We start from the raw sequence: 15,104 nt of genomic DNA, 5'->3' as shown, positions 1-15,104 counted from the left end.
CCTAAAACTGAAAAGCTTTTGCACCTTCTAGTGTCCAATGTGACAGGGTCCACGACCGAAAGCTCAACCCCCTAGTGCCAGACCCGATTCCGATAGCTGCTGATTACTCCGGAGATTACTGGTTAGATCCCTTTCTCTCTTTTTTCTTTTCTTGTTCGGTATCCGAGATTTTGTTTGACCATAAGCTGAAGCTTCTGAAAGGAATTATATGGTTTTATGTCGTAATGTTTTATGATTTTATCATGTTTTTACAATTCTTATAATTCCAGAAAGCGCCGGCCTTGGTTGGTTCACGGGCTTTATTTTTTTTCTGGTGTGCCCTTGTTATTTGGGAAAACCTATTTTCTTGGAATTTGCATGCCTTTTTCTCTTATTTAATATTTATATTTATATTTTATAAAGGGAATGGGAAATGAGGGGTAGAAGTAAAGGAGCTTATTTTCTTCTGGGATCATTAATTTTAGTTAGGTTTAATTTACAATGAATAATCCAAATTTGAAATTTTCATAGATTTTTCGATATATTTTTGTAAGAAATTTTTTTTGCTGTCGAACTTGTCAATGAATGGAGAGGTGAGGATAATCATTTCGGTCCTGGGAGAGGTGGGGAAAGTTAATGGGTTACATGGTAGTAATTTCTTTATTTTGGAAGATTTCGTAGAAGAAGGATGTAGTTATCCGTTTGCATATCTGATGCCTATTATGTTAGATTTTGTGGCATGAATACCGATTGTTTCGACTATGGAAAAAGAGTATGTTATGTGATCTTCCAAGAAATCATAAACGGTGGATTCAACGTACATGGACGCCTAATGTTGCTAATTAAGCTCATTTTGCTAATTTTTGGAAAAGTAACTACGTAAGCTTTGGCTAGACTTGGGTCCCCAAGGGGCTTGTTTTGATTTTCATAGGAGTTCAAGGACAAAGCTGTGTCAAGGAGTCTATATGTTGGGATTTTTTCACTTGGTTTGTTAAATTGGAAATGCCCAGTCCATGGTTCTCTCAATGCTAGAACTGGACTTTTCTGAATATATATATATATATATATATATTCATATATTGTAGTTAAACTTAGCACCTTAGCCTCCTCTGTCTGGCCATTATCAGCTCACCATTGCATATTGATGGTTTAAAGTTCCAATTGTGGTAAGTTTGATGTCTTCTAACATGCTAATTGGAAGTATGGGTCATTCAGTCTATCTGTGGATCGTAAGTTTTATCCGGATGGGAATTTCTCAGGTCGTTACTCTTGGCACAGTATTTTGTGTCTTTGTCAGATTACATTGAGCATCTTGGCTTTAAGAATAGTGATTATTCAAGCTGCCTTTGGTGATTTCTTTGTTTCCTGAGAGTAGCATATAGCAACCTATTCTTGAAGGTATTATTTACTGACAAATGCAGGTTTATTCCCTCTTGTAGATATGCTGCTCTGAATGTTGGATTGTTGTGTTGGAGTAGACTGATGGTGTAAGGACCTAAGTCTATGTGAGCTGTGGTGTAACAACTTAACTCTATGTGAGCCATGAACCACATATAGGATAGCCCACAAGCACACACTCTAAGTGTGATTAAATGTCAATGAAAATCCACATTGGTGGTTAGCATTCATTTATCTCGTGAAGTTTTGGGCTGCAATAATTTTCTTTTTGAGAAACTGTGCTTTTCGTCAGTTGGATTTTAAGACTCAAGTTCTTATTTTTTTGACATTATACTTGAGTTATGGCTTGTTTCTAATCTAATACCTGTTATCAACTGATCAAAGAAAAATACCTGTGTTATCATCTTCTATATTCAAATGGAAAATTGTCTTTCCCTCTCTACCCTCAATTTGTGATCCTCTCTCCCCTCTCCCTTCTCCCTTCTCCACCTACAGTGCAATAGACATGGAGGTTGTCATGGCTCAACCTTCATGGCACAGCAGTCTCCGACCTCCATGGCCATGTGGATGGAAGAGGGAGAGAGGAGGAAGAGAGGTAGAAAGGAGAGAGGGGAAATAGGAAGGCATGAATGAGAATTTTTTTTCTCCATCAAAGAACATTAGAAACTAGGGTCTTCTAACCCAAAGCGCTGGGGTGTTGGACTTATTTCACCCTGTTATAGAAGTTCGTGTTTAATGAGAGCTCTCATCTCTCGGTATTTACCTAACTACTGGTGATTTACCTATATTTGGTGCTTACAAAGAATCCTAGATTGTTTGACATAATGTTCATACTGTACATTGATCATAGGAATTAGGAAATGAGCAACCTGGCCTCCCTGCTGTAATTTTTGTTCTCTCGTGGTTAAGCTTTTTCTTTCCCCAACATTAGGACTCTATATTGAAAAATTTACCCCCTCGTTGTTAAAGTCGTTATGCATTTTTTGGACTTAAGTGATCATTTGTCACTCTATTTGTCATTGTGAGCTAGATAACTAATGAAAGAACTCATTTCTGACACCGAGAGTGTAAAAAGAAAGTTTGCATTATATGTTTCTAATCCAACACAATCACCTCTGTGGATATTTTCAGGTATATTGTGTGAGAATTTCTCTGTTATGGGCAATTTTTCAATTCAGATTAGCAGCGACCTTGTTAGTCGACTTGCTGATGACACTGAAAAGTTAAAGAAGAAATCTAAAAAATCTAAAGCTAAGGTGCCACAAGATCCGAGGCCCCAAATTCATGTAAAGCAGAAGCAGATTACTGGTGATTCTGAAACATTCGAGGGCCCTGCTGCCACAGGATGGCCACTGCAGCCTCCGTTGTTTCTACCAGTAAACCCTCCTGCACAATCAGCGTACACAGAGTTGGATGCAATTCGATCTGTCCTTCAAGATAGTGAGAGGGTTATTGAGACGTTGCAGAAGCAGGACGAGAACATGGTGCAGGAAGTGACACAAAGGGCTAGGGACCTCCGCGATAAGGAGTTCAAGCTTCCATACCAGAAGCCTATGCCCTGTTCCACCGAGAATGATGCTTGGTTAGCATGCTACAAGAAGCATCCCGAAGACTTCCTGAGATGTGCCCCTCTGGTTAAAAACTTCGAAACTTGTATTCGCAGAGCAAGGCAGCAAGTGAGTTTGGCAGAGAATTAGTGTTTTCCAGAAGAAAAATTTCTGGTGGCATACATGAGTGCAAGCTAATATCCAGTTTGAGTGACACCTAGATTTTTGCGGAAGAATTAAATAAAACACTCCTTGGTATCTCCATTGTTGGATTGCTTGCTGTGTAGTGTCAATTCACAATTTTTGTTAAATCTTACTCTTGACATCTTGAAAATGTTACTTTTAATAACTCATACTCTCCACATCTCAAAACTGTGTTCTATTCATGAATGCAATGTAACATGTTCAGTGGAACTTTCACCTTCATCTACTATATGATGTCGAAAAATGTCTTTCATTAGAAGGCTATCTGTTTTGACATTAGCCGTCCACGATATCACTGTTAGAAGAAACTATACACAAGTACCATTTCAGTAAATAGCCCTTGTTTTATTTTCGAAAGAAAAAAGTGTAGAGAGAGACTAGAAGAAGGCCATACACACTTGTGAATCGTGATGGACCAGCTCTACGAATGCGACGCAGTCTCGCAGCAGTACCGTCATTATCTATTTCCACAACTACTTTTCTATCATATTGCAATGCATGCGTGATGAACACGAATTATTGAAAGACTATTCCTTGAATGGATGGGAATGTGCCACCAAGTTGATGCTCTTTTCACAGCCTTATCTTCGTCTTATTTGTCTTCGTCTTATCTTCATCTATGACCACAAGAATCCTTCTCGCTGTACACTATATACACTGGAAATGTAGCAAAGATCTTCTGCATAGAGCATTCAAAACATTGAGACATGGGCTTGTTCTTAGCTTCTTAACTTTCAATTCATTCACAAAGCCCAGCATGTCGAATACGGTTTCTGCTACGTCTTCGGGGGTGTGGGGTGCTAGCGATGGGAAAGACAAACTTTCTAGAGCAACTCTCACTGCTTTACTGTCCACAGTTGCAGTGCTCTGGTTCCTATGGAAAGCCAAGAAATCAAGAAATGCAGGGCCACCATTGCCACCAGGTCCCCGAGGCTTGCCACTGGTGGGGTATCTGCCCTTCCTAAGGGCAGACCTTCACAGGCAATTTGAGGAACTGGCCGGAATATATGGTCCTATCTACAAGGTATGGCTTGGAAAAAAACTGTGTGTGGTGGTGAATTCACCATCGTTAGTGAAAGAAGTGGTTCGTGACCAAGACGCAATATTTGCAAATCGTGACCCTCCCATAGCTGTTCTGGCTTCCTCATTTAGGGGAGCTGATATTGTCTTTTTACCGCATGGTCCTGACTGGAAGAAGTTGCGCAAGATATTTGTACGAGAGATGCTGAGTAACACCAATCTTGATCGTTCTTATGCTCTCCGCAGAGAAGAGGTTAGGAAATCTATCAAAAATGTGTATGAAAAGATTGGCACCCCCATAGATTTTGGGGAACTGGCGTTCCTGACGGTGATTAGCGCCATCATGAGTATGTTGTGGGGTGGGACGCAGGGAGGAGTGGAAGGTGTGCATTTTGGGGCTGAGTTGAAGACTTTATTGGCCGACCTGATGGTGGTATTTGGAGCACCAAATGTTTCAGACTTCTTCCCGGTGCTTGCAAGGTTTGATTTACAAGGGTATGAAAAGCGAGCAAAGAGCATTTTCGGATGGATTGAGCGCATTCTTGATTCTGTCATTGAAAAAAGGAGAAATTTGGTGGAGGCCAAAGAAGAGGGGCCAGGGTCACGAATGAATGAACAGAGGAAGGACTTTTTGCAGATTCTCTTGGAGCTTACAGAGCGTGATGATGCTGCAACATCACTTTGCATCAACCAAGTCAAGGCCGTGCTTATGGTATGTCCCAACTTTCCACTCTCTGCTCCATTAATTTAGCGCCAATCAGGAAGCCTAGCGTAGACACTCTTCACAAATACCATGTCCACCTAGATCTAGACATAAGATTTTAAACGGGAACAAGTCATTTAGTGCAAAACATAAAGAGTACTTGAGTCATTGATCTGTTTCTAACAAAGTATCACATTGACAAAATGAAATGATGTTTATTACTTGTCGCTTGCATTGAGTATCTTGTTCGATTTGTTTATACATAGGACACAATGGTGGGAGCATCCGAAACCACAGTAACAATGGTGGAATGGGTGATGGCAGAGCTAATGGAACATCCAGAGTTAATGGAAAAAGTATTAGAAGAACTAACAGAAGTTGTTGGGTTGGACAACTTAGTCGAAGAGACTCATTTGCCCAAGTTACGCTATTTAGATGCTGTCATCAAAGAGACTTTCCGTTTGCATGTACCTCTTCCTTTCATAGTACCTCGTCGTCCAAGCCAATCTAGCACTATTGGTGGGTACTGCATACCCAAAGATACTAGGGTTATGATAAATGTTTGGGCTATACATAGGGACCCAAAGATATGGGACAGTCCATTGGAATTTCAACCTGAGAGGTTCCTAAATAGCAAGTGGGATTATTCAGGCAACAATTTCCACTATCTTCCGTTTGGATCAGGGAGAAGAATACGTGCAGGGCTTCCACTGGGAGAGAGGACGCTCATATACATCATAGCTTCTTTTTTACATGCTTACGAGTGGAAATTGCCACAGGATACAGAGCAAGATTTATCAGACATATTCGGTATTGTTACCAAGAAACTGAACTCAACGATTGCAATTCCAACGCCAAGGTTATCCAGATTGGAGCTCTACACAAAATAACAACATATGAGAAGTAGTAGAGTTGCATTTCTTTTGTCTTTACCAGTGGCTCAGTACATGTAGCATCTGTGTACATTAACGTAAGACCTTTTTCATTTCTGCATGAACATAAAAGTTATAGCCTTTCCAACCTGATGAACAAATCAAAGAATCATCTTCACATATATATATATATATATATATGTATGTATGTATGTATGTATTTCCTTTATATGTGAGGGAGGCACATGTACAACACCCAATTGGACTTAGAAGAAAAGGCAGTACTGCTATCTCTAACTCCAAGTTTGAAACTTGGACTGGCCCTTGTAGCGGTTTGATGCTGTGTACTGTGGTTCTCATATAAAAATAAAGTTATTTTTTGGTGAATTATGTTATTTAGGTAATATCTAATTGCTTATACCTTTCCATGGATTAGAAACTATTCAAGCTAGAGATGAAGAAGAAATCATTCTTGAAAATAATTCACAAAGATTTGGTGAATTGCCTAATGAATCCACAAAGACTAGGCAATTTCACCATTAAAATAACCTATGCTTTCGATTCATCAATGAAATTATGGAATATGGATATGTAGAATGTCTACTTATTACATAAATAACTTAATAACCTATGCTTTCCATTTGGTACGATGCAAAACGTTAAGAATGAAAATGGGAGATTGAATTAATCTCTCTGTTTTTCTTTTTGTAATAGTAATTGTGCATAAATTCTGGAAATAAGGCCCTTGCTTGCCCATGTCTCTCTCTTTCCCTCAAGTGAAGAAAAAAAGAGTTAAAAAACCCAGGAAAAGTAAATACATTGAGGAAAAAGAAACCAAAAAACCAATGTGTTGAGGAAAAAGTCACAAATTTTGAGGGGAAAAAACTTTGTTAAAATGAAATTGTTTTCTTCAAGCCTGGTATGGCATCATACTGCTGGGTATGGAAGGTTTTTTCTGCAACAACCCAGAGAGAGTTGGTACGGGAAAGCAAAAGCCAAGAGACCCAGAAAAGTTTAATGTCTTATTATCCAGGAAAAATCACAGACAACAGCCAAAAACCAACCATAAATATAAGGGATTTATGTTAAAAACTCTGTTCAAGCTTGTCTTTAGAAATGCTGGTGTTCTTTTGAAATGTTAATTAAGAATTTATAAGCAAGGGATCTTTTATTTCAGTTAGAGAGTGAAATATGACTGGTCTAAACTGTAACCCATTTTCAGCTCATTCCTTCCCCATCTCTATCACACACTTTCTTCTCCCTTTTCCATAAAAGCATAGATTGAAAGCATGCACAGGCAGATACCAGTAGATATTCCGCAATAAGTGGGTCCTTTTGGAGAGAAAAGATAAAATCAAGCAGTAAAAAGAGGGAGACGAAGAGGTGAAAAGGCAGAAGATTATTATTTGACTTTGATTTGCAGTTCTTTACGGATATTTGGTTTTGCCAAATGTGCATCTTTTATGAACACTAGATTTTTTATAATTTCACTTGTGCTACTTATGGGTTTTATCATGATGTTATGAACAGATTTGTAGAAATAATTCTCTGTATCTCCAGACTCCAACTGGGAAGTTGGGAAATTTGATCTTTGGATGTTCCTTAATCCTCTATCTAGTTGATGTAATATTTTATAATTTAGATAATTTTTGTAATAGATAACTTTTGTATATTTTTTTTATTAGATTTTATTATTATTTGATAATTTCTTTCCTTTATTCCCCTTTATTGCACGCCCATTTTCTTTCATTTATTTCTCATGCTGATATATGTTGTTTCCTCTGGGTTGAGAAACGTGAAGAAGGATCCATCAGTCAAAGGGTCCAGAGGCTGGCATTAGGAAACAGAGGAAAGAGGCATTTTTCTGATGTAAGTAGTTCTGATGAGTAATTAAAAAAAAAAAAAAAGGTGCTGTCCGACCCTAACAGTACAAATCGGGTCGTCCCGGGTTCACGCGTTCTTGTAGGTTAGGCGGACCAGACCCGAGAAATAGTGGTCGGGTTGCAGGCCTAGTTTCTGTTTGTTTGAATATGGGTTTAGCTTGTTTGTCTGGACTCGTCATTAGTATACATTTGTTTCAGCTAAATTTATTTGACGAAAACCCTACTTGGCACAACAAAACTGACCGCATCTGTGAATGATTCGCAGAAGTTTTTTTTTTTCCCTTTTTTTCAATTTTTGAATTTTATATGAATAAAAATTAGTTATAAAATGATGAAAAAGTGGAAAAAAAAAAAGGGGTATGAATTCGGTCACTTTTGGTATGCTAAATAGCAGTACCCAATTTTATATTTGCTCTTACTCAATTCTGGGGAAGACGAGGATGAGAACGGATTCATATTTTACTCATTGTACTTACTGTTTTTTTTTTTTTTAAGTCCAAATTGTGCAAATTATCAAACTTTGATAATGAGTTTTAGATCTTGGCATCGCAATGCAGCTGGGTGTGCATTTTGTGCTGCCTAGAGTCTCCCTGTTTCCTATTAATTTTAGAGGTCTTTTATGAGTTACTTGATGGTGCTTTTATTGCCTGGCAAAGTCTCTGTCGGGAACTTCTTATTTTTGTTTTTTCATTTTCCTCGCAGATTGGTACAAAGCAATGGTGTAAGATGGAGGGGCGCCCACATGGGACTGACTCCCTCCTAAAGATAAAGTGTAAGCCATGCGTTACTTGCTTATAACGTATGGCTTAAAGCCATGCGTTACGACAATTGAAGGCTAGCCTTTAAGGCCAGCCGTGTGTAGGAGGACTATAAATAGTCCTCTTCAATTGTTTTTTTTTTTTGTGATGATTACAAATACACAAAAATCTCTCACTTTTTATTCTCTCTTGATAAAATATTTAGGCTGTGAATTTGTTAAGTGTTGCTCTAGTTTTATACTACGTAGTACACTTCGCCACTAAGAGGAAAAGCTTGTGATTTGTCAATCTGGAAAAACTTGTGAAGCAATTTTATAAGCTGAGCTTGAGGTATTTTTTCCGCTGTGCTTTCTAACATTGGTATTAGAGCTTTCTTAAATTGCTTCCAGTTTATAACTTTTTCTTGCATATGCATTGAGATTTGTCTGATATTTTTTTTTCATTTTTTTTTAATCTGAGATTCAAAAAAAAAAAAAAGGAAGCCATGGCAGCGCTGCAAGGTGCTGCGAGTACCAACGCAGTGGTGCTGCGTGCACCTGGTGCTGCACGTACCTGGCGCTGCACGCAACCACCGTGGTGCAGCGCGCACCACGGAGGTGCAACGTGCACCAGCAAGGTGCTGCGGCACCACCCTGCCACTTGGAGGAGTTTCTCTGGCGATGAAAGCAGCTGAGGCTGCTTGTGGCAGTCCTGAGCGGCGGCTGAGCACTGCTGTGTAACGGCTACTGTTCACGTGAATAGTAGCCATCTGGAGGTTGAAGATGATCTTTGATCATCTGGCTTCTACTGGGCCTGGGCCTCACGGCCCATTATTTTTTTTAAACCATGTACAATACGGGCTAGGCTTGGGCCCTTTGGCTCACTGTTTAAAAAAAAAAAAAAAAAAATTTGCATGATTTAATATATGCTTAGATATATTGTTATATTACATGTGATCTTTTATTTAATGTTTTAGATTAAATGTGATTACATGTGAATATATGGTTATATTCATACTATTTTTTTTTTAATTCCATTATGTTAATATTTCATGTGATCTTTTTTTTTTTAATGGTTTAGATTAAATGTGATTACATGTATATGTGAATTAAACATGTGGATATGTGATTATTTTATCATCTATGAATGTTAGGCTTGAATGTTTATACATTAATCTTTAATGATAAAATAGAAAAGTTTCCACTAAGTAGTCTTAGTTAGAATTGTCAGTGTAAATGATAGGCTGAAAAAATTGCAGTGACCCCAGTAAGAACTGTAAATGTACTGTATAGCCAAAAGACCATAGTGACCCCAGTAAGAACTGTAAATGCACTGATGGAACAAGAAAAATGGACTGTAATGGTCTTATATGAACCATCTTTGTAGACTGACCTAACAGATTGTTGTGGTTGGAGTAGCTGTCCTTGTAGACTGGCCCAAAAGGTTACTGCAATTTTAGTAGGTTATGTCTTTACATGTGACTAGGACTAGATGACTACTTATGATAGTGGGAGTATGATTGAGATTTATGATGATTAATTCTCCCATATTTTTTTAAATTTGTGCGGGAATTAGGTTAGAAATTTAATAATTGGATATTGTGGCGCAAGAGATGATTCTGAAACCTAGCGATTTTTCGATCTTGCGACATGTCTAAATTATTCTTTTTCTAGCTTGGATGGACGCGGCAGATTTCTTAGGTGTGTGTGTAATATCATTTCTTTGCGTATTGTAGTGAAATGACATCCAATAATATAGTTGCCGATTTAAACAAAGGGGAAAAATTGGATGGGGAGAACTACGACATTTGGCATCGCAAGATCCAATATGTCTTAGATGAGCAAGAGGTCTTGGAGGCCTTATCTCACTCTCTTATTGCGCCCGGGGAAGGGACCTCGGAACAATACAAAATAGATCAACTAGCCTATTCTCAATGGGCTAAGAAAAGTCGATGCGCGCACATAATAATGTTAAGCAACATGCACAATGATCTGATGTGTGAGTTCGAGATCTATGACACTGCCCAAAGCATGTGGGAGGCTTTGAAGTTGAAGTTTGGTGGAACTTCAGCCACTAGGTTTGCGTGGGTTAACCATGAGGTTTGACTCCTAAAAATGCGCTCTGACCACACGATGAAGCAGCATCTTAGGGCTATGTCGACTATGATCCGCGAACTTAAGTCGGCAGGAAACAACCTGACTGATGAACAGCAAGTCCAGGCAGTGATAAGATCGCTGCCGAATTCTTGGGAGAATATAAGCTAGAACCTGACGCATAACGAGAATATCAAAGACTTTGATGATGTCTTGCGTCACTTGGAATTGGAGGCTGAGCGCCTAGAGGCTGCTAAGCCCAATCATACGGCCTATGTGGCTGATTCTGGTTCGCGTAAGGCATAAAGGCCTAAGCGCAAGAAGTCCAAGAATGGGGTAGCTGCTGGACAAATTAAGAAGGTGTCAGGAACTTCTCAGCGCAGCAAGAAGGACAAGCGCGGGAAAAACAAGTCAAAATTAGAGTGCTTCAACTGTGGAAAGAATGGTCACTTCGCTCGTGACTGCACTGAGCCGAATAAGGTACACTCTGACTTTTCTCGCATTGTTTTTGTAATTAGCCATGTGATGGTTGCTCACTCATATCCTGTGTGGACTGTTGATTCAGGAGCGACTGAACACATAGCGCGAGATAGAGTCGGATTTGTGGAGTATCGCCGGATTCCAGCTGGGAGCCGTGATATCAAGGTGGGGAATGGAGCTAGCGTGGAGGTACTGGGTCTTGGTACCTACAAGCTGGACTTGCGGGGTGGCCGCACTCTTTTCCTTCACAATGTGCTATACGCTCCCAAGATCCGACGAAACTTACTTTCTGTAGTCACTTTATTAAGACTTGGTTTTCGAATTGTATTTGAAAACAATTATGTTTCCTTTTATTTGGGCTATGTGTTTTATGGCAATGCTTTTCTTCAAGACGGTTTTATGATATTGAATTTGGATTATTCAAATAAAAATGAGTCTATTGTTTTTCTTTCTACATCTGATAATTTGGATTCATATAAATGGCATGCTAGGCTTGGCCATATAGGACAAGATAGAATGACTAGGTTAGTTAGAGAAGGCCTTATAGGCAATCTCGCCAAGGTCATCTTGCCCACATGTGAACATTGTCTAATGGAAAAAGTTAAGAGAAAACCGTTTGGAAAAGCCACTAGGGCATCTTTTCCACTGCAATTAGTCCACTCAGACATCTGTGGTCCAATGAGTGTGAGGGCAAGACACGGAGGTGTCTACTTCATCACATTTATAGATGATGTTTTACGTTACGGTCATGTCTACTTAATCTCCCACAAGTCTGAAGCATTGTAATGTTTTAGGCGATATTTAAGAATGGTTGAGAATCAGTTAGACAAGAGTTTAAAAACACTAAGAACTGACCGGGGACGAGAATATCTCTATGAGCAATTTAAAAGGCTCTGTGATGAAAAAGGAATAAAAAAACAGTTGACGATGCCAAGTACGCCGCAGCAAAATGGCGAGGCGGAAAGGAGAAATCGAACACTGCTTGAGATGGTTAGGTCAATGATGGCGCAAGCAAACCTACCAATTTCTTTTTGGGGGGATTCACTTTTGACTGCTGCCTACATTCTTAACCGAGTGCCTTCTAAATCAGTAACTTCCACCCCATATGAACTATGGACCGGCGAGAAATCTAATTTGAGTAACTTGCGGCCATGGGGTGCAACGGGTTTTGTTCATGATCTTTCTCATAAATATGGGAAGTTAGGCCCTAAAGGGAATAAGTGTATCTTTTTAAGGTACTCAGAACACTCTAAAGGGTATGTGTTAATAGGTGAACAATCTGATGGAAGTGTGACTGAGATTAATCACGAGATGTGGATTTCATTGAAGATGAGTTTCTAAGTAGAGGTGAGGTTGATAGGAGTTTAGAACTTCATGAGATTGTAGAACAAGAGGAAAGTGCTCCAAGGAATTTAGTTGAGAATGAGGAAGAAATTCTTCAAGCTCCTACAAATTATAAAAAGGATTTGAATACGAGTGGGAGCACACCACTTGTCAATCGATCACAACAACCTCAGCCGCGTAGAAGCACACGTGAAAGTATTCTCCATCGTCTTTTGAGATTGAAGGGGAAGCTTTTATGGTAGCCCCGCATGATGATGATGAGCCTAGGACGATTCATGAGGCTCTCTCATCTTCTACTAAAGATGAGTGGATGAAAACTCTTAATGATGAGATTGAGTCTATGAAGGCAAACCAGGTCTAGGATCGGGTTGATCTACCGACAGGGCGTAAGACTATTGGAAACAAATGGGTTTTTAAAGTCAAACGCAAGTCGGATGGATCAATAGATAAGTACAAAGCTCGCTTAGTGGCGAAAGGATATACCCAACAAGAGGGTATAGACTATGAGGAAATTTTTTCACCAGTGGTGAGATTTCCTCAATTCGCCTAATTCTAGCTATAGTAGCAAATATGAATTTGGAACTCTACCAAATAGACGTTAAGACAACATTTCTAAATGGAGAACTAGATGAGGAGATCTATATGGATCAACCAACGGGTTTTGTGGTCAAAGGTCAAGAACGCAAAGTGTGCAAGCTCAAACGATCTATATATGGCCTAAAGCAATCATCTAGACAATAGTACCTCAGATTCCATCTAGCCATTCTCTCGAATGGGTTTACGATGATCACAGAGGACCATTGTGTCTATGTCAAAAGGTCCAAAAAGAGTTTCATTATGTTGTCATTGTATGTTGACGACATACTACTAGCTGGAAATGATAAATGGATGATAGTCGCCACAAAAGAGTGGTTATCCTTCAATTTTGAGATGAAGGATATGGGTGAGGCAGAATACATTCTGGGAGTTAAAATCTATAGAGATCGCTCAAAGAGACTTTTGTGTTTGTCCCAACAGACTTACATAAAAAAAGTCCTCGAGCGCTTCCTAATGAATAAATGTAAACCCATTGACACCCCTGTTGCAAGAAGCGAGAACTTGTCTAAAGTGTTGTGTCCTAAGACTCAAAAAGAAAAAGAAAAGATGGTCTGTGTCCCTTATGCTAATGCTGTGGATAGTTTGATGTACGCAATGATATGTACTTGGTCTGACATATGCTATGCAGTTGGCTTAGTGAGTAGATTCCAATCTAACCCCGGACTGGCTCACTAGAAAGAGGTCAAAAGGATTATGCAATATCTCAAGGGAACTGTAGACTATGTGTTGTGCTATCAGGGTTCAGATTTGCAGCTAAGAGGTTACAGTGATGCCGATTGGGGCAGTGACTTAGATGAGCGCAAATCAACCACTGGGTATGTCTTTCTGCTCAATAAAGGCGCCATTACATGGAGCAGCAAGAAACAACCCTGTATAGCTTTATCCACTATGGAGGCAGAATATATAGCTTGTTCTGCAGCAGTTCAAGAAGTTGTTTGGTTACGGAGGTGCCTCAAGCATTTAGACATTAGGACGGATACTTCAGATCTAGTGACGATATTCTGCGATAGCATGACAGCTCTCGCATATGCTAAAGACTCAAAGTATCATGGAAGAACCAAACATATAGATATCAGATATCACTACATCAGAGACATGGTAGCGCAAATGGAAGTGGTTCTGAAACACCTTTCTACGAGTCGCATGGTTGTTGATCCCTTAACGAAACCTATTGCAAGAGATGTCTTTGAGGCTCATGTTAGGAATCTAGGACTGCGTAGACTGTAAATGTAATTTTTGTTTCAAATAACATTGAGATGTAACCTTTCCTTTGGGATATTAATACAATATGATTCAGTTCTTGTCTTTATCGTATTGTTTTATAATACACACACATAAGATATGTCAACAGGCTTAGATCGGCTCACTCACACGGCGATCGCCTCTAGCGCTTAAGTAGCGAGTAGAGATGAGACACTGTGTCCCTAGGTACTTGTCCAAAGGGATAAATTGGTTGACACAAAGTTATGTCGCCTTAGTGGGAGCTAAGATGAGGTCCATTGATAGGACTATGCATGGGTTACCCCCCATCCATGTAGCCTATAGTAAGCCAGATGCGAATTTTTCTTGGACATCTTGGAGGCGTGCAAATAGAGGAATTCGGGTTAGACGCTTAAGGAGCGGCTAGACTAAGATCTGTACGGTGTTGATATAGACATATGCTCTTTAAGAAAGAGAAATCCAACATAGGCAATTTCACCGCTAAAATAACCTATGCTTTCGATTCATCAATGAAATTATGGAATACGGATATGTAGAATGTCTAATTATTACATAAATAACTTAATAAAATTATATCGTATGAGATTATCAAGTCATTTATATTCTTAAATATTGATGATCAGCTGATTAATTAGGTGTTATAGATTTTATGACAAATTGAAGTAATTATCATTCTCTCTTAGTTTTTACGTTAAAAATGTATGCAATGCGAGGGTATTATTATTTATTTCTGAATCCTATTTACTTGCTACAAATAATTAAATTTAAATCATAATATCAGTTGTTTTATATTATATAAAAATTTAAATTGAAATTATAATTCCAAGTCTAATTTATTTGAACTTGATCAAATCGAATTATTAAGGCCTCTTACGCCTCGTTTGGATTTAGAAATGAGTTGAGATGGTTTTAGATGAGTTTAATAAAATATTGTTAGAATATTATTTTTTAAAATTATTATTAGTATTATGAGATTTGAAAAAATTGAATTTGTTATTATATTTTGTATGAAAATTTAAGAAAGTT

The 15,104-nt window shown here is 38.8% G+C and overlaps 2 protein-coding genes across 2 annotated transcripts; both read left to right on the top strand.

The window, feature by feature from the left end:
- Positions 1-3,354, top strand: LOC121237632. Its single transcript, XM_041134469.1, has 2 exons — positions 1-121; positions 2,509-3,354. The coding sequence occupies exon 2, from the start codon at positions 2,535-2,537 to the stop codon at positions 3,072-3,074; it is 540 nt and encodes a 179-aa protein (XP_040990403.1). The 5' UTR covers positions 1-121; positions 2,509-2,534; the 3' UTR covers positions 3,075-3,354.
- Positions 3,355-3,776: 422 nt separating this feature from the next.
- LOC121237545 (labd-13Z-ene-9,15,16-triol synthase, chloroplastic-like) lies at positions 3,777-6,110 on the top strand. Its single transcript, XM_041134332.1, has 2 exons — positions 3,777-4,860; positions 5,118-6,110. The coding sequence occupies exons 1-2, from the start codon at positions 3,886-3,888 to the stop codon at positions 5,739-5,741; spliced, it is 1,599 nt and encodes a 532-aa protein (XP_040990266.1). The 5' UTR covers positions 3,777-3,885; the 3' UTR covers positions 5,742-6,110.
- The last annotated feature ends 8,994 nt before the right edge of the window (positions 6,111-15,104 follow it).

This window comes from Juglans microcarpa x Juglans regia, chromosome 6S, assembly GCF_004785595.1.
Source record: "Juglans microcarpa x Juglans regia isolate MS1-56 chromosome 6S, Jm3101_v1.0, whole genome shotgun sequence".
Lineage (NCBI taxonomy): Eukaryota > Viridiplantae > Streptophyta > Magnoliopsida > Fagales > Juglandaceae > Juglans > Juglans microcarpa x Juglans regia.
Note: the sequence above shows the minus strand (reverse complement) of the source record. Positions and strands in the feature narration are given on the sequence as shown.